We start from the raw sequence: 26,049 nt of genomic DNA, 5'->3' as shown, positions 1-26,049 counted from the left end.
TGTTATTTTATTTTTGTCCTAATTATTAACTACATTTATTAGAAAAGGACAGGTTGTGAATACTTAAACTGATATATAGTCTGGCAAACAAGTTTTGTCAGTAACAGTAGATTTAATAAAACTACTCGTCGTCGTCGTGAGGTTATAATACTGACAAGACTGGGTAAGAATAAGTTTTTGGCAAAAATTTCATTTTTGGTACAAGCGTTTATCTCTGACTACTTTTCTTTCCACAGGCAACTAATACTCATCGAGACAATTCTAAAAACCCCAAACACAATTAGGTTTCGTTGTTTTATCACAGAGTTCCTATGGCCACCTCCGGCTCCGGTTTCCATCATCAGATCAGCTCGATGACACCATAATATTGCATTGTCACCCGACTTACGTATTGTATGCAAAATTTCAGCTCAATCGGAAACCGGGAAGTGGATCAAATTTAACTTGCAAGATTTTATTACACACAGACAGACAGACAACCGTCAGGTGAAACTAAATAAAAGCTTGTAAAAACGAACTATAGCGGTCTGTCTGTCGTATGTTACCTCTTCACGCTTAAACCCCTGAACAGATTTAGATGAAATTTGGTATGGAGATAGTTGAAGGACATAGGATAATTTTTCATTCACCAACATCATTCAACGCAGACGAAGACGTTGACAGAAGCTAGTACTGCATACATAGTTTGGCAAGAGGCGTTTGTCAGTGGCAGAAATAATCTTATTGTCTTTTTACAAGCTTTTATTTAGTTTTTATAATTGTCTCGATGAGTAGGTATTAGTTGTCTGTCGTAAGAAAAGTACAGTCAGCGATAAAAGCTTGTACCAAAATTGAAATTTTTGCCAATAACTTATTTAGCATTAGAAAAAGACTACCTACGCAACCTTGACGTGTCTGATAATTGAAAAACGCTTTTTAGGGTTCCGTAGCCAAAGGGTAAAACGGGATCCTATTACTAAGACTCCGCTGTCCGTCCGTCCGTCCGTCTGTCACCAGGCTGTATCTCACGAACCGTGATAGCTAGACAGTTGAAATTTTCACAGATGATGTATTTCTGTTGCCGCTATAACAACAAATACTAAAAAGTACGGAACCCTCGGCGGGCGAGTCCGACTCGCACTTGTCCAGTTTAAAAAAAATCAGTAACTATTACTTATGAAAGCAAAATAATGGAAATGATCGTATATGATTCATATTTGCCGTAACTTATTTTTCAAAATTGTGTTTCAATAAAAAGACACGTCAAGATTGTTTACCTTTTTTCTAATGTTAAAAAAAAACGAACTAAATACTATAGCATTTATAATAGTAGGCATTTTGAAAGTTTTATATTTCTTTTGCTATTCCTGGAGGTGATTTCAATCAGATAGCTAAATGGAGTCCTAATTCTGTAACACGGATCCCAATTAGGATTAACCGTGTCGGCGTAATCGTGGACTATTTTGTGTCGAGCTCGAGCCAGAAAACCGGCGAAAAGCCCTTATTTTTATTACTAGCGACCTGCCCCGGCTTCGCACGGGTTACACAAAACCTTAACAAATTATTAACATGAACATCAAGAATCACTCTATTGATAGGTGAAAACCGCATGAAAATTCGTTCAGTTGTTTTCAAGTTTATCGCGAACAAACACACAAACAGATAGACGCGGCGGGGGACTTTGTTTTATAAGGTTACAAATAAATTAGAAATCACTACATTTCTAATTTATTTGTACCTATTAACTAGCGTTTGCCCGCGACCGTCTGCGTGGAATTAGTAATTTGGATAGCTTATTTTTAACCAGTACCGTAGACCGGGGTGACTTTGGAAAATTTGGGGTTACTTTGATAGATTTAAAACGGCCATAGAATTACCATTATTCATTATTTACTGAAAATGTTCCTGTAACTAGTTAGATTACTATATATTCATATTCACCTACTGTAAAAAATCTCGCATAAATATATGTCGAAGACCGATGGTCTCAAAGGCGGTGGGCGCGTGGGGGTAGTACGATAATGTATTACTTCACAGCTAAACCAGTATGCTACCATTGCTACCAGTGCATGAAATAAACATTAGGACTCGTTAACCATACTAGTGCCTACTATACTTCAGTACTAAATGTTTAAAATAACTAATTGCTATTTTTAACTCAAGGGAGCGATATGAAAGTAAAAAGAAACCGTTTAAATCTTTATTCAAGTCAAACTAGGCCGGCTTCAACCCTACATATCTGACCTGAGAAGATTTAGCCCTATATGGGACCGGCAACAAACTCAGAAGGACAAATCTTTTCAAAACAAGTTAAAACAACACATAACACATCATTTCTTTATTTCACAAAAGTAAGCCTCTAATGAAACATAAGAAATCAAAATAACACTTGAAATAAAACTAAATGGTTAAAGAACGCGGGATTCTATAAGCTATCAGAATAATCCTTCAGGTATAAACCTTCAGGAACGTAGCGAGTTAGGCACGAGGTTGGCTAACGAGTACGTCCGATCTCTAGCGCGGTCCGATCAAGAAGAACTACCAGCGGCGGAGCCTCTCCGCTCCCGCCTCAGTCAAGTTGGCAAACCTGCTCGACCAGTCTACCAACATACCGACAAAAACGCCAACTCGTGCCTACGCTCACTCGAGAGAAACCTCTTGACGTTCCAAAGCCTTCTACCTGTCATCTCAGTTCAACAACACGCCAATAGATGGCGTTACTCTCTACGCAACTTTATTTCAACAATGCGCCAATAGACGGAGTTACTCTCTACACAACTTTATTTATTTTGTTACAACCAAATAATACGTAGCTCAACATTGCTAATCGATTTTATACAGGCGTCTAAAATAATGAACTATAACGCTGCAATACGTCTTTCTGGTGTCAGGGTCCGACATATATATTATGGCTAAAAACTAGAATTTTAAAGTCGCCCCTGCATTTGAAAGTCACCCCGTTCTACCGTAGGTATGCTTTTTATTAATTCTCCTTACAAACTTCTTTAATTGAGAGACAGCCCTAACGTCTACATAAAGCAATCATTCAATTTGAGCACATGCTTTCATCAATTATCAGTCGATCAATTAACTCACTTCCACCCCGCTTTTTACCCCATTAAGGGATAATTTCCGAGTTAAAAACTATCGGTCCCCGGGACTCAAACTATCTCTATACCAATTTTCAACTAAATCGGTTCAGCGGTTTAAGCGTGAAGAGGTAACAGACGGACAGACACACTTTCGCATATATAATATTAAATACCTATGGATTTATTTATTGACGACAGCTATTAATAGATTTTGTAGGTACTGATTTTATTGTATGTACCTATTAGTATTTAGATACGAACAGTGAGCACAGTCAGCAACAGAAGTTGCTAAAGCAGGTTAGGTGTTCAAAATTACCTTGACACGCTCTTATTCTCTTAACAATAATGTCGCGTCAAGCTCATTTTGAACTCCTCGCCCGCTTAGCAATTCTGCTGCTGACTGTACCTACCACCTACCTACATAATGCCTCTACACATCGCTAGTTTTACGGCCTCTCCTAATCAAACCGATTAATGGAAAGTAATAGGTTTTCAACAAATTCAAAATGTGCAATTATAAATCTAATTTGGTAAATGATTACGTTCACTAGGCAACACATGGTCTCTACATAGAATACCTAATAAATCTTTCACCTCTGAAATTAACACATTCACTCCAATAAATACCTACCTAAATACTTCGAGTATCTGATTGACAGACGTTTAATCGATTCTATTTTCTACTTTGACATAATCATTGAGTAAACTGGATCCTTAAGTTCATTTAAGAACTCGGCTTCGCTTCGTCCGACAAAATCGCTCATTCGCGAATTTTCATTTGTCAGCTCTTGTAATAAAGTACCTACTATGATCTAGTAGGACCAATACTACTCTTTGGTAGAACCCAAGATATATCGGGTGGAACAGAACGAAGGACTTTTACGCAAACGAGGAATTGTTTAGGCTATGTTCTTTATTTTTCAGTTATTAATCACGTTAATATTTCTAACCGTTTACTAAACATTAGTGCAAAAACCTGTATGTTTCAACCCTAGCACGTAGATCCTTTTGAATGACATGCCATGGTCAATATAAAATGTAAATAACTTTCTAGGGTTGTCACTCATAATAAAAATATCTCATTTTAATGATTTTGTTTTACATTTTAATCCAGCTTTACGATTATAATAACTCGATTGTAGATCACTTGGACACTATCCTTTCAGCTCAGTCTCTAGAAATGTTCCAGCCTGTACTGTACCTATATCTTGTGATATCACACAATTGCATTGTTATCGCTGAATTTAGGTCCTACTAATAGCAGCACTTGTTGAACCTTATATCTTAGCAATAAGGTCGATTGTCAGACGAAATTTGTACTCGAGATATTGCACCGGCTTCGCTTCACAGAGCTCTGAGCAAGTTACATACAACTGCGATAAGATTTAACTGCCGTTTTAAACAACATGCAGATACCTACGGAGTTTGCAAGTAAAATAACACTAACAGCCATACAAAGCATGCAAATCTCAATGGGAACATTATAACTGCATCTCTGACATTGGTACGGGTTTCATCGGATATCGGAGCGGCAAGATGCTCACAAGTACCTGAGCACGCCTCTATTGTCAAGGCGTTAATGTTCAGATATAAATAAATATTATAGGACATTTTTCACACAAATTGCCTAAGCCCCACGGTAAGCTCAAGAAGGCTTGAGCTTTGAAGGTTTGATGGCGATTGTACTCAAAAGTACATCTGACTGTCAGGTACGTTATACCAGGGACCTATTTCTCGAACGGTATTAGACTAAAAGCAGGGACACACTTATTCTGCATACGCAACGTATGCAATGCATTATGACAATATGAACCCTGAAATTTGTATGCTTAGAAACATACTTTTCGCGAACGTTAGGTCAACGTAAATTTCTAACGACTTATTTTTGGTTTTTTAGAGAGGATTTGTGTGGAGCTAAGTTCACTCAGAGAAAATATACGTGAGATTATAATCTCGGTGTATTGTTTCTTGCTATCCCTTCGACACCAGAGTGCGAAATTATACATGTAGCTTGCGCAAAAGAAATCGAAGTATATATTTATTTTTCCATAAAATTAAACATACATCTTAAAATTTATTCAGACTGTCGAACACTTCCTTGAGATAGATAGAAGCGTTGTGTCCCAGCTCCATTAAGTGGTTGATGGCTTTGCGGCGCTGGCTCCTCATGTTGGGTTCTTCTTGCTCCCTTCTGCCTCCATCCTTATCTGCAAGCAGATTAAAAATTTGTGCATGCGTTTTTAAGAGCCCCGGACTATATTCCTTAACACGTCCCCTTGCGTTCCCTGTCCGGGTGCCCCCAATGTGGGATCATGAAGCTTTTTTCAGGAGTCTGTGCTTTCACTATGGGTTCTCAACTTCACAACTTCAAAGTACAAATTCAAAACATCAAAGTGGAAGCACACTTGGACGTGTGACTTTGTCATATCATTTTGTATTGGACAGTGAACGTAAAACCTCAGCTCATTCCACTGCCGAAGCGGAATTCGCATGCAAATATGCCGACGTGGCAGCAATGTTGCTTGCAGTTGCGGTCGACAGCGACATCACTATAGTTCGTTTTTATAGCATTAGAAAGAAGGTAAGCGATCTTGACATATCTTTTAATTGAAAACGCTTTTTAAAAATTAGTAACTATTACTTATGAAAGCAGAAGAATATAAATGATCGTATTAGATTCATAATGTTACATATTTGCCGTGACTTATTTTTAAAACGTGTTTTTCAATTAAAAGTCACAACAAGATTGTTTACCTTTTTTCTAATGCTAAAAAAACGAACTATAGCGATCGCTGACCGCAAAACCATTTGTTTAGCCGCGCCAACACCTGGTACTTTTTAATTTGGCTTTAGTGCTTTAAAAAATAGTATGAAAAAGTATACAAAACATACAAGCTCCGCGAGTGATATGGCCGTATATTGTCCTTACCTAATCAATTATTTTTCTGTGAAACTGTATATTTGAGCTGCGCAATGAAGAGTAAGTATTCTACCTTTCTTTATTTATTTATTGACTGACCCGAGTCCTCAGCGCGGGACCTTGAGTATTGTCTGTTGAAACTGTTGAAAGTCTTGCTGGCGCGTCCTTTAGCTGCTGGCCGGCTGGAGACCTGACCAGCACTTTAATGATCTAAATATTGACAGACTTGAATCTTCAGCACAGAACCCCGAGAATAGCCTGTTGAAGGTCTTCCTGGCGCGACGCCAGATGTCCTTTAGCTGTTGGACGGCTGGAGACCTGGCCAGCTCTTTAATAACCTAAATGTTGACAGACCTGAATCTTCAGCACAGAACCCCGAGAATAGCCTATTGAAGGTCTTCCTGGCGCGCCGCCAGATGTCCTTTAGCTGTTGGACGGCTGGAGACCTGGCCAGCTCTTTAATAACCTAAATGTTGACAGACCTGATTTCTCAGCGCGGATCTTAGAGTATTGACTGTTGAAGGTCTTGCTGGCGCGACGCCAAATGTCCTTCAGCTGATTCATGATTGGAGACTTGGCCACCTGGTTGGCGATCGCGTGGATATCGTCTACATTGGCCGTGAGGAGTACATACGACTCCGCTCGGACGAACAAGAGGAAAGCTGGAACAACCGGTTCATTAGTGTAAGTATTTATATCTCGGATGAATGGTGTCCATCTATACATCCACTGCCAGCGCCTTAGGCCTAAATTCCATTTTAGGTTGTGTAGAAAGTTTCTCAGCAAATGTGTTTTGTAGAATTTGTACAATGGGAAAACAAGAATGTCAAACCGAATTTATTGAAAAACAGGAGAAAATGCGTAAAAAAGAAGACTACGATTACTATTTAGAAAATAATGTCGGCGTGAAAGAAAATTGTTTGTGGAATAGGTTGGAACGATATCATATTTGTGACAATATTAGTGTAGACGTCATGCACGATCTTTGCGAAAGCGTTCATAGATATAGCATGGCTGCTATCATAAAATCATTAATAAACAAAAACTTTTTTTCACTAGAACAACTCAATTCGAAAATTAAGTATTTCAATTACAGCAGTTTGGAAGATAATCATCCACCGCCAATTAATAACAAACATTTAACTAATGGATCAATCATTATGCCAGCTTCCGAAATGTTATGTTTAGTAAGAAATTTTCGGTATATAATTGGTGACCTGATCGCTGATATTTAACGATGAGATATGGAAATACTACTTGATGTTGCTAGAAATAACTGATGTGTTAATAAGTCAAGTAATTTCCTTAGAATATTTAGGAAATTTAAGAGAAGTTATCAGAGAACATCACGAAATATATTGTCAATTGTTCCAGACTAACTTGGAACCGAAATATCCCTTCTTGTTACATTATCCTTCAGTAATAAAAAAATGCGGTCTACCTATTTTTTACTCTGCTTTCAAATTCGAAGCTAAACATAAAGATTTGAAACGAGTGGCCCACTCTATAAAATGTCGCAAAAATTTGTGTTATTCAATCGCGTTGCGGTGTGAATTGAAAACCAACTCAAGATAATAACGAATATTGGCTTTAAGGACGCTATCAAAGTTGGTAAAACGAGCCGTTTTAACATTCCAAAAGCATTAGAGGATGATTATCTTTCAGTTAAAACTTATGAAATCAACGGCATTATTTACAACACAAATAGTGTGTTGCTCTTTGACTGCGTAGAAGACGATAACCCGGATTTTTTAATGGTTAATAACATTTTTGTGAAAAACAATGATTTGAGCTCAGTATTATTTTCTTGTAAAAAAAATACAAGTTTAAGGTTACAGCAACCATTTTAAAGCTTATCATGTCGACTATGATCATTATAACTGTAAGTTAGTGTCCCTGACAGATTGTCATAGCCAATTACCTATGACACTCCGCTCAGTTGGCGAAAGATTGTACATTTCATTGTATAATTATAGTTGAATTAGATGATTAAGTATATGACCACCTGCCTAACACCTATATATAAGTACGTACAGTAAATTACTCCAAGTTAAATTAGACACTGAGTATTTATTGTAAAGTTTTAAAATTAGGGGTGTCTCCACAGAGCGAGCAACCTCGCGAGGAAATTGCCGCGCGAAGCAAACGACCCATCCTCGCGCGGCAATTTGCTCGCCAAAATGGCAGTACGATACCCACAACACAAGCCTTCTTGAGCTTACCGTGGGGCTTGGTCAATTTGTGTAAGAAATGTCCTATAATATTTATTTATTTATTATTTATTAAAAGTATAATGATCCTGTTAATCACTTGTATTTAATGTACATAAAACCAATATTAGAGGAGGTGCAGGTGGTGAATAAACTGTTTGAGAGTAATGATGTGGATGTCACAAAACTCTACAAAGATTTGGTTCATCTAATTTGGTTTCCCATGGGATAACTTTGTAAATTAGTAACCATTTATTAATATGGAAAATTATTATCTCTACTTAAAGTCACGAGCTTTTTCGGTAGTCAAATTCCAAAAAAATGTGTTTAAATGATTTTCCATTCCGTTACAGTTTATTTTTAAGATTTTTAGGACGGTAACGGAAGGGACGGAGGAAAAATCTAACCCTACAAAGGAATATTGAATTTTCAATAAGAGAAACATACAATTGGTTTAGCCATTCGTCAAACAGACAAATATATTATAAGGATCTGTATAAGAAAATTAACTGCGGGTCAGAACGCTTAAAAATTCCCTAAATATGCAACACCGGGTGGATTTCAATTGAACCTGCTGTCAAACGAATATTAGAACAGTGGGTAGGTAGAATTGAAACTTTTTTTTGATGGAGCGAGAAGGAAAGGAAACTGCTACATGGCAGAAATGCTGTATGAAACGTATAATGATTCTGATAAACACTTGTATTTGTTGTACATAAAACCAATATTAGAGGAGGTGCAGGTGGTGAATAAACTCTTTGAGAGTAATGATGTGGATGTCACAAAACTCTACAAAGATTTGGTTCATCTAATTGGTTTCCCATTGGATAACTTTGTAAATTAGTAACCATTTATTAAAATGGAAAATTTTGTTATCTCTACTTTTAAAGTCAGAAGCTTTTTCGGTACTCAAATTCCAAAAAAGTGTTTTAAATATTTTCCCATTCCGTTACAGTTTATTTTTAAGATTTGTATGACGGTAACGGAAGGGACGGAGGAAAAATCTAACCCTACCAAGGAATATTGAATTTTTAATAAGGGAAACATATACAATTGGTTTAGCTATTCGTCAAACAGACAAATACGTTATAAGGATCCGTATAAAACAATTAACTGCGGGTCAGAACCCTTGAAAATCCCCCAAATATGCAACACCGGGTGGATTTCAATTGAACTTGCTTTCAAACAAATATTAGAACAGTGGGTAGAATTGAAACTTCTTTTTGATGGAGCGAGAAGGAAAGAAAACTGCTATATGGCTGAAATGCTGTATTAAATGTATAATGCTCCTGTTAATCACTTGTATTGTACATAAAACCAATGTTAGAGGAGGTGCAGGTGGTGAATAAACTCTTTGAGAGTAATGATGTGAATGTCACAAAACTCTACAAAGATTTGGTTCATCTAATTTGGTTTCCCATGGGATAACTTTGTAAATTAGTAACCGCTTTTATTAATATGATTTTTTTGTTATCTAGTTAAATTGACGAGCTCTTTCGGTACTCCAATTCCATAAAAGTGTTTTAAATGTTTTTCCATTCCGTTACAGTTTATTTTTAAGCATTGTATGACGGTAACGGAAGGGACGGAGGAAAAATCTATGTAAATTTCGGGACTTTCTTTTCTCTTATTAAGTACAAAAAAACTCGTTGAAAAGTTGAAAAAAGGGTTTCCGAATTAGTATCTACTGAAACCACAAATTTTGTTATATTTTTACTATCTGTGAATGCTCTCACTCTCTGCCTTCGCGCACAATGTGAGCACATTTTCGATTGTAATAAGTACAATAAACGTTTGAAGTGAACCACCATTTTAGGGTTCCCCACCAAAAAGGTACCAAAGGAACCCTTATTAAATAGGTACAGTCGACTAAATAGGAACCCATCTAAACAAGTTCCAAGCTTGTACTGGAAACAAACAGGCAAAAACAACACATATTGTTCATCAGAGACTCCTTCACAAACAGCACTTCCCTTAAATAAGTAACCACTTTTCTATACAGCTACTCGTAGTACTCTCAGCAGCAGAAGTTGCTAAGCGGGCGAGGTGTTCAAAATTACCTTGACACGCTCTTATTCTCTTAACATTAAAATCGCATCGAGATCATTTTGAACACCTGGCCCGCTTAGCAACTACCTGCTGACTGTATGGCGACGTGGGTATTTAAGTTAGCGCACGTAATAGGTACCTATGCAAAGAAAATAATTCAGACGGAAAAAATCCCTTGCCAACTAAGCGACCAGCGAAGGGATGTAAGTAATGTCAAGGCAAAATGAATCAAACATCCATTAGACTAGACCTAATATGAAAGTTATATTTTATCTACCATCAATCTGTGTTAAAACTTAAAAGCCCTTTATGCCTTTTAGCGGCGTAAATTATAGGATAAAAGCTTTCGACCGCCGCAAAAAGTGTATTAATTTTGTCACTTGCATTTCGCATAGATGTAAAGTTTTTTTGGTTTCTACTTCAACTCTGGCCTCTAGCAGGGATGTTGATGATAGTCACAATATTAATGATATTGTCTTCGGTTACCACGGTAGTTATTTGTGAAGTAGAACTATGGAAACGGATTAAATCGCGTAAGTGTAATGAATTTCAAATACATCTCGACCTGAAATACTTTCGAAACCTTTGTGGTCAACGGATGACTAAGAACTAGAGATGGGCCGAATATTCGGTAATTATGCGGTATTCTTCGGCCAAATAGTTCGGTTCAAACTGCCGAATATTTACCGAATAAACAATTTTTTTTAAGGGCGTAATTAACAGTCTTTTTTATTATTACCTAAAAAGGTACGTTACTCACATATAAATCCAAAATAAATAATTTTAAACAATGTATCAAGCATACATAGATATCGCTTACGGCTAGCCCCCCGTCGCCGATGTAAGCGTCAGGAAAAATATTTGCAAATCGGGAATTTTGTCAGGAAATTCCAAATTTGGATCTGGTTACCCTTGGTGTGGATGTCTTAGGATTCTACCAAATGATGACCAAAAACAATGCTTTAAGGCTGCCTTTTACCACTGAGGCAGAAATGAGAAGAGATGTGTTTCCTAACAATGGTTTCAATTAACATCTTTTTTTCCGCTCCGCTGGATTACAACCAATGCTAAGGGTGTCCAACCAATGCACGTCTCTGCCTCAATGGAAAGACAGCCTAAGGGTATCATAACAAGACTATTACATTATTCAGGTATTCATTGGAAACAAGACTGTGTTTTTATTTCATTTTATACATAAAAACGAATGTCGTCGACTTCCTCAAATGTATTTGTACGGTATCCACGCTTCGTGACGGTTCCTTCGGCTAAATTAGGTACGTAAATATTGGATAAGGCTAAAGAAGCCTGTTGCGGATTTCATCATTGGTTTGTATAAGACGTGACCTATTTATTTTTATACAGGATGGCTAAAAAATAACTACATTCCCGTTGCCAGGGAGGTTTTGAGATACTGAGCAACTTTTACTATGAGACCAACCCCGAAATCGCGAAAAAATTAGGCTATTTCATACATTTGCAGTTAATTTTTGGCCACCGTGCCGTGTATATGCTGATTTGTTTTCGTAGCCACCTTATCAATTCTGCTTTCCGGATAGATTAATTATAAAATCGATTATTTTTCAGGCATCAATGTTTTAATTGTAATAATTTATTTATATTAATCAATGTGTAGATACTTACCACAAATCAGTACTAAAAAGCCCATCTTGAGTTTAACCACGTAATGATGTCAAATAGAAATAACCACTAAACAAGTTTAAAATAATTTAATCACAGAAATTTATTGCCCGAGAAATTGAAATAGTTTGAATATTTTATGACCCTTTTTATACTCCCTATAATACCTGCAATTATGATAATTATTGAAAATATTCATAATCTGCTCACACAAGCATGTTTAGTATCTTAGTGTTATACTCTGTATCTTTAGGTACTTAAAGTAAACAAATAATTAGAAAATTTTCGGGTAGTTTATTGATTAACCAACCTAATACAAAACCGCCTGGGACTGCCACTGAACGACCTGACTTTAACCTACGTTATTTGATCATGTAATATTTTCATCTACCCTCAACTGGCTTAAGAAGCTATTTGAGGCTAGACTTTGTTTACTCTTTTTAGGGTTCCGTGCCCAAAGGGTAAAACGGGACCCTATTACTAAGACTCCGCTGTCCGTCCGTCCGTCCGTCTGTCACCAGGCTATATCTCACGAACTGTGATAGCTAGACAGTTGAAATTTTCACAGATGATGTATTTCTGTTGCCGCTATAACAACAAATACTAAAAACAGAATAAAATATAGATTTAAGTGGGGCTCCCATACAACAAACGTGATTTTTGACCGAAGTTAAGCAACGTCGGGCGGGGTCAGTACTTGGATGGGTGACCGTTTTTATAGATAATGGTACGGAACCCTTCGTTTGCGAGTCCGACTCGCACTTGGCCGGTTTTTAAATACCTAAAGATACAGACTATAGGTTCAGTCACTTCTGTCCATGGTAATAATTGAAAAGGGGATAAAAATAATGACTACCTGTATCTACTTGAATATTACTATTTGAAATAAATTGTTAAACGTTACTATAGAGATAGACATAATTAGAAGATAGTATCAAAAAGTTAATCCCCAGGGAATTAAGTTTTACTCGAGATGAATCAGTCTTCAAAAAACAATCTTCAAATAGAAATACATAGTAAACAAAATGTCTAGACATTTTTTGTATCAATTTATTCATGCGCCTAGAAATATTGACATAATAAATAATATTTTACCTGTGCAAATTCGGGTCCCTTTACGTTGAAGAAGATATTAACTAGCCCAATTTATTCTAACACCCTAACAAGCTCTCGGTTTACCCGGTCGTTCTTGCGAATTCCTAAATAACTTAAGTACAGTTGAATATAAATTGACTTTGAGCGTTTGGTTAGTGCGGCAATGTTAAATAAAATCTTGTAGGTAATAAGCTCTCTGTACACTCCGCATTAAACTCGTAAACGTGATCTTTATCTACCATCGCCCACAAAGTTAACTGTACATCGGAACTTATGCCTTTTCTAATAAGGTCCACAGATGTACAGTTAGGAGTGTTGCTGTTTGTACATTAAAAAGGGAACACGTGTAGAAAAATGTTCAACGTAAAAAAATATCAAATAAACATTTCTTCATAATACTTTATCCGCCTATTACTTTTGCCTTAATGAAGATAAATCTAATGACGTTTCAATGTAGGTAATGGGCTTAAAAATAAAAATAAAGCGAGGGCTCTTCAGGATACGTACCTACTAATATGATTTACTTTAATTGTACTACTAATATGATTTATTTAGTTGTTTTATTGTGATAATAAATGGTGGAGGATAGATTAAGTATTGTTTTAATTATTGTATTTTTGGACTAGTTGTGTATATGTATTTGTATAATATTTTTAATGTGTTTTATGAATTATTATGTTAAATACCTTACCTGGATTGTGATATACTATTTAAAATGTTAAAATATATAGGTACCTATAGGTAAAAATATATGTATATGATATAGAGACCTTTATCTAGAACTCTCGACTAGTACTTACATAATGGGATGAACTTGACTTACTTTTCATATTGGTGTAGATGACGGCCTCCTTTTGATATCTGTAGGTATACTTTTTTATACTTTTTACATGTCACAATTTTTCCTCTGTTTGTCACTTATGTCACTTAAAAAAATTACACGATATTTTGCAAGATTTCTACTTTATTCAGCGAATCAGCTCACAAAATCCTTCGAACCGGAATTTTGTATTATATTGTGTTGTATGGTGCTATTAGACGTGTATTTTTTAACTCAGAATTAGTGAAGTTTTTCAATTCTATTTCAAATAAAGGAATCTAATCTAATCAATTATCAATGAGATTACCTTCTAGTTATTTTCAGTCAAAACATTATCTAGACAAACTCACCCTTATTCAAATTTCATACGTCACGTAATAGCAGTTCAGGCAGTTCTCCATTGTTAGTGTGTGTTTAGTTTTTAAGTTTATAATATATATATATGTATGTTAGTCTGTAAGGTATTTGTAATATGGGCCTTGTTGCCTGATTTAAATTTTAAATAAAAATAAAAATAAATAATTGTTAATACCGTTTCGCGTCCTAAGCAAGGCCTATTGACTTCCTTGGAAAGATATGACACTTTATAATTTAAGAAAATAGAAGAAAGAAGAAAATACATTTATTTAGGTCGCTTACGGTATTGCTTAAAACTTTTATTGGTATAAAACATAAACGTCACTGAAAAGGTCTCCCCTCAGCTTGATGTCAAGTTACCTTTCAGGTATCTTGACGCTGGTTTTCCGTGGAGACCTTTTGAGTATGTATGATGTGTGCGCCAAAAGCTTTTGTGTGTTGTTCTGAAGAAAAAGTTACCAGTAATTAACATTAAAATATTTTACTACAGCAACATTGCTCCGAAATGGCTTTCATAGAGTTACAGCCAGCGGTCATAGAGTTACAAGGAAGTAAAGCTATAAATTACTCTAAAGTATGCATTAACTAAAACTACTAATGGCAGCAGATGCAACGAGCGACGACGTGCAATGCAAGCGATAGTTTTGTCGAGCGAGAGCACACATTCTAGTTGCACCGCTCAGGTTTTCCTCATGGACCAACTACGTATGCACAACTAGTTGTGCCATCAAAAATATGTATTCCTAATGGCACAACTACGCCCAACTGGTACAACTAAGCACAACTAATGTGCTCTCTAACCATTCTTTATAACACAACTACAGGCAAGATTTAAGAATAGGGGTTATTCGCGGACGGTCTAGAACGCAAAATGACTACTGTAATATTTTGCTTATATCACTTTTAGTCTACACGTTTTGGCCTTCGGCCATTTGAAGATAACTAACGAACCTAACCTACCCTAGGGATATAAAAAAGTGGTCATTTTGCATTATAGACCGTCCGCGACTATACCAAGTTATAGTTGTGTATTTGGGAACTAAAATTAAATGACAGTAAACCAGTTGTGTCTATGTGGGAAGTATTTAGAAAAAAAAATCCTTATGGCACAACTATAATCCAGTAACTTTGTCGAATTTTGTAACCTGGGGGCCTAGCCGAAACGCATTTCGAAAAAAGATATCGCTAACGAATCGATAAAAAATGTATGAGAATGACAGGTACCGTAGATGAGTCTGTCGAAAAATATTAACGAATACAAAAATGTTAGCCAAGTTGCAATGTTGTAACGAAACGCAAAACATTCGTTACCGGAATTCGATATCTGCCATACATTGTCTAGCCAAGTGACACTTTTGACAAGCGAAATGGATTCGTTATCGCCTCCTAGGTGTCGATACGTAGCGAGAGCTATCCCGTTGCAGATAACTTATCGAAGCACAAGAAAATGCCGTATAATAATGTTTGTAAATTAGATTTTGTAGTAAAAAGCACACTTTAACATTATTGTGGGCGGCGAACAACGCGGAAGTCTCGCGTAGACGCAGGCACCGTCTGAAAAATCGCCTCTATTGAAACTGCTTAGGAAAGGACTGCTCTTAGCTGGTGCTCTTAGAATTTATGCTACGGGGTCAGATCAAAGGATTGTGGGCCGTACGCAGCATTTTACCCAAAGGATCCAATGTGACCGAGGCGCTGAATACCTACCTATAGTGACAGTGTCATGGAAAAATAGATTATGCACCCACAAATGCAACATGAAACAACGTCCCTACAAGGTAAGAGTGAGTCAATAACTTATCCCTACACCTACTAATAAGTATATAAAATATGTTATTGATGCTAAAATAACTTCTTATATGTTCCTGTTACGACTTCAAATATAAACCGATGAACGGTGTTGATTAAATTTGGTACCCATATGCACACTGGCAAGCACTTGTTCTTCAATAGGAAAGTGAATTGAATGTGTAAAGGCAAAGGTATATAGGTAAAGGCTTTACAAATATAGATAAAGACTCGGGAACAAATGTTCTTCACACAAATAAATGCCCTTCCCGGGATGCAGAACCATCACCTTCCCTAAGGTCACTACCGACTAGCAATATTGTAGTGTATTTGAAAGGGACGAGACTACAGTGTTGCCACTTTTTAATTTCTACAATTTCTTGTCGGACTGTACAGTAAGCTCAAAAAGCCTTGTTTTGTGGGTACTTAGATAACTATTTATAGATGGTCAAACCAATTTGTTAGTCAGTAAGAATCAGGAAAACTATACTCATACTTATCTTTTGGGTGCTAGTACTAGAATAAGACAAAGCTAGTATGATTCTCTCTGTCTTTGTTTGAAATAAGACAGTCCTTTGACAAACTATACTTAAATACATAGTCAACACCCATGACTCAGGTACAAAATATCTGTGCTCATTACACAAACAAATTTTCTTACTGGGGATTCAAACTCAGGATTAATATCAGCTTAACCGGCAGGGTCACTAGTCACTACCCACTAGGCCAGACCGGCTGTTGTCATACATATATCAATTATCAACCATATTAATGAAACTTTTTTCATATTATGAAACATATTGTATTATATGACTTCCTTTGGCAGGCAGGTACAGTCAGCTGCAGAGAAAAAGGTACCACCCCTGCATACCAACTTCTATGTAGTGGTGGTACCTTTTCTCTGCAGCTGACTGTACCTACACACTATATAAAAATAATCTTAACATGTGTTATACACAAAAACATTTAGTTTTTTTTTTTCAACATACCTATAATATAATTTTATTAATTTCTTAAGAATGACTGGTAGAGAATAAGTATTATAACCAAATGTTACCCAGTTTGTTGAAAAACTAAGCATTAATTTTGTTTCAGGTGACTTGGATATTCATTGCAGCCTTGGCATATGAACCAATACTTTATGGTGCTCCAAAGCCAGGGTCAAGGGAAGAAACTATGACACATGTACAACCACAAAAATGTATTGAGTGTTGTTTTACTATTTTAAAACACTGTACATATGTACAAACAAGAAAAGAATGCTTGGCTACTGATTTCATGTTGCCGGCAAAAAGTACCTGCTGCATCTTTCATTAATAGATTAGATATTCAGTAAAATAAATTTACTTTTTGACCCAATCATTGTTTCATTTATTGGAGTGAGTGGTTATAGTGGTTACCACCTTAACCTTTGGTATGCTTAGGAGCAGATCTGCTCCCATGTACTTACCTATATTCAACTTAAAAATGCATTAATTATGATTGATATATAAATGACAAATTTTTGACAGGAGCACACGAAAGGTTAAATATGAACAGCCAGTAGCTTAACGGGTGAGATTACCTTCCCAAATTTCCATTGACTAAATAATAAAGATGTGTTTAATTCATTTTTAACACCTCACTCACTTAGGTACTTCTATTACTGAGTAAACAAAAAGCAGAGAGAATAGGTAATTAAAAAATAATATTAAGTAACAATATGATTTATTCGTTTTGGTTTCACAGGCAGCTTTTATCTAATGCATAACATCTATGGTATTCAATGTCCGCTTGACTTTTGTTAATTTCGAAAATGTTTGAAGTCTATGAAGTAAATGAGTTCACTGAGGTTAAACTGATTCGGGCAAACCTAGCCACACTTTCACTTCACGGTTTGAATCATTACTAACGCTTAAAGTATTGTCTCTTCTGGTCAAGTAAGCCAGCAGTGCACGTCCTTAGCACTGGTAACTGCCATGAAGGCGTGATTGCAGCGGCAGCTCTGACTGTACGCGCCAACTTTGTACGGACTTCTCAGCGTGGAAGAAGAGCCCGGAGCCTTCACCGGCACGGACGACGGCTGTCTGAAATTGTTAAACTTTAGGTCAAAATTATATGCAATTAACAACGCACTCTTCAAAAATTACACTATATAGAGTTATTTTATCACGAAATTGTGATTAACTAAGTTAAACAAATACCAAAATATTTCATTTACTTACTGATAAAACAATTATTTAACTCTCTGTACACTCTGCATTAAACTCGTAAACGTGATCTTTATCTACCATCGCCCACAAAGTTAACTGTACATCGGAACTTATGCCTTTTCTAATAAGGTCCACAGATGTACAGTTAGGAGTGTTGCTGTTTGTACATTAAAAAGGGAACACGTGTAGAAAAATGTTCAACGTAAAAAAATATCAAATAAACATTTCTTCATAATACTTTATCCGCCTATTACTTTTGCCTTAATGAAGATAAATCTAATGACGTTTCAATGTAGGTAATGGGCTTAAAAATAAAAATAAAGCGAGGGCTCTTCAGGATACGTACCTACTAATATGATTTACTTTAATTGTACTACTAATATGATTTATTTAGTTGTTTTATTGTGATAATAAATGGTGGAGGATAGATTAAGTATTGTTTTAATTATTGTATTTTTGGACTAGTTGTGTATATGTATTTGTATAATATTTTTAATGTGTTTTATGAATTATTATGTTAAATACCTTACCTGGATTGTGATATACTATTTAAAATGTTAAAATATATAGGTACCTATAGGTAAAAATATATGTATATGATATAGAGACCTTTATCTAGAACTCTCGACTAGTACTTACATAATGGGATGAACTTGACTTACTTTTCATATTGGTGTAGATGACGGCCTCCTTTTGATATCTGTAGGTATACTTTTTTATACTTTTTACATGTCACAATTTTTCCTCTGTTTGTCACTTATGTCACTTAAAAAAATTACACGATATTTTGCAAGATTTCTACTTTATTCAGCGAATCAGCTCACAAAATCCTTCGAACCGGAATTTTGTATTATATTGTGTTGTATGGTGCTATTAGACGTGTATTTTTTAACTCAGAATTAGTGAAGTTTTTCAATTCTATTTCAAATAAAGGAATCTAATCTAATCAATTATCAATGAGATTACCTTCTAGTTATTTTCAGTCAAAACATTATCTAGACAAACTCACCCTTATTCAAATTTCATACGTCACGTAATAGCAGTTCAGGCAGTTCTCCATTGTTAGTGTGTGTTTAGTTTTTAAGTTTATAATATATATATATGTATGTTAGTCTGTAAGGTATTTGTAATATGGGCCTTGTTGCCTGATTTAAATTTTAAATAAAAATAAAAATAAATAATTGTTAATACCGTTTCGCGTCCTAAGCAAGGCCTATTGACTTCCTTGGAAAGATATGACACTTTATAATTTAAGAAAATAGAAGAAAGAAGAAAATACATTTATTTAGGTCGCTTACGGTATTGCTTAAAACTTTTATTGGTATAAAACATAAACGTCACTGAAAAGGTCTCCCCTCAGCTTGATGTCAAGTTACCTTTCAGGTATCTTGACGCTGGTTTTCCGTGGAGACCTTTTGAGTATGTATGATGTGTGCGCCAAAAGCTTTTGTGTGTTGTTCTGAAGAAAAAGTTACCAGTAATTAACATTAAAATATTTTACTACAGCAACATTGCTCCGAAATGGCTTTCATAGAGTTACAGCCAGCGGTCATAGAGTTACAAGGAAGTAAAGCTATAAATTACTCTAAAGTATGCATTAACTAAAACTACTAATGGCAGCAGATGCAACGAGCGACGACGTGCAATGCAAGCGATAGTTTTGTCGAGCGAGAGCACACATTCTAGTTGCACCGCTCAGGTTTTCCTCATGGACCAACTACGTATGCACAACTAGTTGTGCCATCAAAAATATGTATTCCTAATGGCACAACTACGCCCAACTGGTACAACTAAGCACAACTAATGTGCTCTCTAACCATTCTTTATAACACAACTACAGGCAAGATTTAAGAATAGGGGTTATTCGCGGACGGTCTAGAACGCAAAATGACTACTGTAATATTTTGCTTATATCACTTTTAGTCTACACGTTTTGGCCTTCGGCCATTTGAAGATAACTAACGAACCTAACCTACCCTAGGGATATAAAAAAGTGGTCATTTTGCATTATAGACCGTCCGCGACTATACCAAGTTATAGTTGTGTATTTGGGAACTAAAATTAAATGACAGTAAACCAGTTGTGTCTATGTGGGAAGTATTTAGAAAAAAAAATCCTTATGGCACAACTATAATCCAGTAACTTTGTCGAATTTTGTAACCTGGGGGCCTAGCCGAAACGCATTTCGAAAAAAGATATCGCTAACGAATCGATAAAAAATGTATGAGAATGACAGGTACCGTAGATGAGTCTGTCGAAAAATATTAACGAATACAAAAATGTTAGCCAAGTTGCAATGTTGTAACGAAACGCAAAACATTCGTTACCGGAATTCGATATCTGCCATACATTGTCTAGCCAAGTGACACTTTTGACAAGCGAAATGGATTCGTTATCGCCTCCTAGGTGTCGATACGTAGCGAGAGCTATCCCGTTGCAGATAACTTATCGAAGCACAAGAAAATGCCGTATAATAATGTTTGTAAATTAGATTTTGTAGTAAAAAGCACACTTTAACATTATTGTGGGCGGCGAACAACGCGGAAGTCTCGCGTAGACGCAGGCACCGTCTGAAAAATCGCCTCTATTGAAACTGCTTAGGAAAGGACTGCTCTTAGCTGGTGCTCTTAGAATTTATGCTACGGGGTCAGATCAAAGGATTGTGGGCCGTACGCAGCATTTTACCCAAAGGATCCAATGTGACCGAGGCGCTGAATACCTACCTATAGTGACAGTGTCATGGAAAAATAGATTATGCACCCACAAATGCAACATGAAACAACGTCCCTACAAGGTAAGAGTGAGTCAATAACTTATCCCTACACCTACTAATAAGTATATAAAATATGTTATTGATGCTAAAATAACTTCTTATATGTTCCTGTTACGACTTCAAATATAAACCGATGAACGGTGTTGATTAAATTTGGTACCCATATGCACACTGGCAAGCACTTGTTCTTCAATAGGAAAGTGAATTGAATGTGTAAAGGCAAAGGTATATAGGTAAAGGCTTTACAAATATAGATAAAGACTCGGGAACAAATGTTCTTCACACAAATAAATGCCCTTCCCGGGATGCAGAACCATCACCTTCCCTAAGGTCACTACCGACTAGCAATATTGTAGTGTATTTGAAAGGGACGAGACTACAGTGTTGCCACTTTTTAATTTCTACAATTTCTTGTCGGACTGTACAGTAAGCTCAAAAAGCCTTGTTTTGTGGGTACTTAGATAACTATTTATAGATGGTCAAACCAATTTGTTAGTCAGTAAGAATCAGGAAAACTATACTCATACTTATCTTTTGGGTGCTAGTACTAGAATAAGACAAAGCTAGTATGATTCTCTCTGTCTTTGTTTGAAATAAGACAGTCCTTTGACAAACTATACTTAAATACATAGTCAACACCCATGACTCAGGTACAAAATATCTGTGCTCATTACACAAACAAATTTTCTTACTGGGGATTCAAACTCAGGATTAATATCAGCTTAACCGGCAGGGTCACTAGTCACTACCCACTAGGCCAGACCGGCTGTTGTCATACATATATCAATTATCAACCATATTAATGAAACTTTTTTCATATTATGAAACATATTGTATTATATGACTTCCTTTGGCAGGCAGGTACAGTCAGCTGCAGAGAAAAAGGTACCACCCCTGCATACCAACTTCTATGTAGTGGTGGTACCTTTTCTCTGCAGCTGACTGTACCTACACACTATATAAAAATAATCTTAACATGTGTTATACACAAAAACATTTAGTTTTTTTTTTTCAACATACCTATAATATAATTTTATTAATTTCTTAAGAATGACTGGTAGAGAATAAGTATTATAACCAAATGTTACCCAGTTTGTTGAAAAACTAAGCATTAATTTTGTTTCAGGTGACTTGGATATTCATTGCAGCCTTGGCATATGAACCAATACTTTATGGTGCTCCAAAGCCAGGGTCAAGGGAAGAAACTATGACACATGTACAACCACAAAAATGTATTGAGTGTTGTTTTACTATTTTAAAACACTGTACATATGTACAAACAAGAAAAGAATGCTTGGCTACTGATTTCATGTTGCCGGCAAAAAGTACCTGCTGCATCTTTCATTAATAGATTAGATATTCAGTAAAATAAATTTACTTTTTGACCCAATCATTGTTTCATTTATTGGAGTGAGTGGTTATAGTGGTTACCACCTTAACCTTTGGTATGCTTAGGAGCAGATCTGCTCCCATGTACTTACCTATATTCAACTTAAAAATGCATTAATTATGATTGATATATAAATGACAAATTTTTGACAGGAGCACACGAAAGGTTAAATATGAACAGCCAGTAGCTTAACGGGTGAGATTACCTTCCCAAATTTCCATTGACTAAATAATAAAGATGTGTTTAATTCATTTTTAACACCTCACTCACTTAGGTACTTCTATTACTGAGTAAACAAAAAGCAGAGAGAATAGGTAATTAAAAAATAATATTAAGTAACAATATGATTTATTCGTTTTGGTTTCACAGGCAGCTTTTATCTAATGCATAACATCTATGGTATTCAATGTCCGCTTGACTTTTGTTAATTTCGAAAATGTTTGAAGTCTATGAAGTAAATGAGTTCACTGAGGTTAAACTGATTCGGGCAAACCTAGCCACACTTTCACTTCACGGTTTGAATCATTACTAACGCTTAAAGTATTGTCTCTTCTGGTCAAGTAAGCCAGCAGTGCACGTCCTTAGCACTGGTAACTGCCATGAAGGCGTGATTGCAGCGGCAGCTCTGACTGTACGCGCCAACTTTGTACGGACTTCTCAGCGTGGAAGAAGAGCCCGGAGCCTTCACCGGCACGGACGACGGCTGTCTGAAATTGTTAAACTTTAGGTCAAAATTATATGCAATTAACAACGCACTCTTCAAAAATTACACTATATAGAGTTATTTTATCACGAAATTGTGATTAACTAAGTTAAACAAATACCAAAATATTTCATTTACTTACTGATAAAACAATTATTTTCTCCAAAATTTGATTCGCTGTTCACTTGACACTCTTGACAGCTGACAGATGACGTTTCTTGACGGTTTTGAACGAGAACCACAGACTAAAACTAATTTTTATCGACTTGGCGCGTAGAAAACAGGGGGTGAGTACGATCTTGTGGCTACCGGGCCAAATCAGCTTTGATTGACCTTAGAAACAATTGCGCCAACCGGCATCGCCTGAGACAAAAGTGTATAACTCACTGCACTTACTTAGCCTACGAATACAAGTTGGAAAAAATTATACATTTTGAAAGGCTTTATCTCGGAAAATATTAGATGTACAGAGACAATTCTAGTGTCTTATTGTAGCAAATTTAGTCGCGGTTTATTAGATTTTTGACAAAGTTGCGTTCGGCGCTCGAGGTCACAAACTTGGATTATTCATTGGGCCAACATCATAAACAAGTCCGCAAAAAATCAGAACTACCGGATTTGACGCAAACGCAAAATGTATAATTTTACTGTACTATAGTTGTGCTTACGTAGTTGGTCCATGAGGAAAGCCTGGCACCGCTTCCCAAACTCACAAAGTCAGAACAGATAACATTCTGTGTACTTATCACAGCGACTCACAGGTCCTGCGATATACAACCGCCTCCCAGAAAACATAAGATATGCACCGTCTCACCAATCCTTTAAAAGGAATTTGGAATCGTGGCTACCTATTCACAAAAACCTTTTATGCTTTTAACGAAATGGTGGCACTGCCAAGCTATTTCCATTTTTGCAATTCCCTTACTCGGAGAAATAGAGCAATGGGTATCACAAAAACCCCAGCAACGGGCGAATAATTTCCCTGTGTTGCAAATTGCCCTTTCTGCCAGAAACTCATATTCCAGAGTGCTGGAATTATATAAAAAAAAATGTTTTTTCCTTCTTCTTAGTCGGTTCCTCAAGGCTGAGATAAATGAATGTTATCTGTTTTTTCCTAGGGAGGGGTTAAAAATAAATATTTCAGAGATAACTGGATGAAGGGGGGATATTATAAAAACTGGTGCGTGTATGAGCTACGTTATAGTACCAACAACGTAGTTGAAGGGTGGAACCACAAACTCAATACAAACATAAACAAAAGTAAAATGCAGCTGATGAAAATTTTACATATTCTCCGTCAAGAAGCATCTTTTTCTGCACTACCGTCTCTGGAGGCACTGTATCTGGGGGCACGGTAATGTAGTAAATGTGTTTATTAGACTCGTTTTAGATAGAGCAAAAATTATTATGTTTACTCCTTGATGAAAGTCTTAAATGACTTACTGATTATTTAGTTGTTGTCATTGTTGTAGTTCATATTTTTAATAAAATAACCACAAAATTGAAATACATACTTAATCTGGCGGCCGCCGCGTTCCAACAGAATTATACCCAGCCAGGTAAGGTCGGCCACATCAATTCATTCCTAGCTATAGCCCATTTGTTTTTCTCGGGCTGCGCTTGTTGCTGGTCCTTCATTCTCGCGTCCTTATTTCTGGTCCTTCGAACCGGACAGTAAAATTAATATCAAAGGTAAAATACCCCTTTTATTTATACATTACTTTATAATTATGTTGTGATACCATTGAACAATCAGTGTTTGAAGAGGGTTACTCGGCGAGGAGATTAAGATTTTTTTCTAGTAATAATTATCTTTCAAACTTGCATGAGCTGATAACCCTAGTTAGACAGTGTTAGTAACAGATTGCCTCGAATTTTTAGATGCCGGTACAGTATTTAATAGCCCCATAAACAGCATGAACTTCCTTGCACCATCATCAACCACCGTCACCGCCACTATTATTACACACTTACAACGTGTCTCCTCTCCGCGTCACCAGCTTACCGAAGTTTCGACCAGCCCAGCAAATGTCCTATCCTTGGGAATGCCCTACCGCACGTTCCGTTCTATCCGCTCACCGTCCCGCTCGACCCATACATCCTTCACGACCTGCACTTGCTGCCGCACGTCCTCAAGCTCACTCTTCCACATATGTGAATCCTGTTCCCACTCAATTAGGCTTAGGAAAAAAAAGATGCTATGAAGAGTGCGAAGCCGCCGTGTATACCCTCCGGACCTTCCTTAGCGATGTGAAAAATGCTTTCAATTCTTTGGATGGAGATACGTTATTAGCAGAAGTAAAATAAGACATTCGTGAAATTCATAACTATCTCTTGCACTGTTACGCTGATCCAACAAAATTAATGTGCCAATCAAACGAGGTGTCATCAGAAGCCGGCTGCCGACAAGGAGATCCCATGGGGCCAGCAATTTTCAGTTTGGAAATAGACTCCATAATCAATAAATTGATTACTGACAGTGATCCATACGCAGTTTGAATGGTATGGTATGTAATGCTTGGTTACCCTACACATTCCCTATCCACTCAACGTCCCGCTCGTCCCATACGTCCTTCACTACCTGCCCAAGTAACACACAAGCAGGATAATAGAGTAAAATTATCATCTTATTCAAATTATGATTGCATACATTTTGTGTATAAGCGGTGGAAATTACTAAATTCGGAATAAAGAAATATGTGGGCCTAGTGGGGCCTATATACCAATTAATGCTGAATAAATTTTGCATAGTATCGGTTTTGCATATTAAAACTGAATATTACTTATTTCTTACACAGTTAGTCGGACATTATTCAGCTAAAAGCATTTGTGGTTACTAAAAGCTGAATAATAGCGGCATTAGCAGCAATTAGCTGTATATATTCTGTGTTGTGAGATATTAAGCAGACAATATTAAGCAGACAATATTAAGAAAAATGTGAAGGTGCTACTAAATGCTGAAAAGAAGCGTCGGTGGAGACTTTCAACTGTATAAAAGCGGTTGCAGTTTCTGTTTTAATGCTAGTTTTTGAATAAAGGTGGA

At 36.4% G+C, this 26,049-nt stretch overlaps 1 protein-coding gene across 1 annotated transcript; it reads right to left on the bottom strand.

The window, feature by feature from the left end:
• Positions 1-5,082: 5,082 nt before the first annotated feature.
• Positions 5,083-12,006, bottom strand: LOC134795026 (uncharacterized). The gene is made up of 3 exons (XM_063766873.1): positions 11,892-12,006; positions 6,474-6,653; positions 5,083-5,278 (listed from the first exon to the last, which is right to left on the bottom strand). The coding sequence occupies exons 1-3, from the start codon at positions 11,914-11,916 to the stop codon at positions 5,139-5,141; spliced, it is 345 nt and encodes a 114-aa protein (XP_063622943.1). The 5' UTR covers positions 11,917-12,006; the 3' UTR covers positions 5,083-5,138.
• Between the last annotated feature and the right edge of the window lie 14,043 nt (positions 12,007-26,049).

The sequence above is a fragment of the Cydia splendana genome, chromosome 11 (assembly GCF_910591565.1).
Source record: "Cydia splendana chromosome 11, ilCydSple1.2, whole genome shotgun sequence".
NCBI classification, from domain to species: Eukaryota; Metazoa; Arthropoda; class Insecta; order Lepidoptera; family Tortricidae; genus Cydia; species Cydia splendana.
This window is presented reverse-complemented; position numbering and strand designations above follow the sequence as displayed.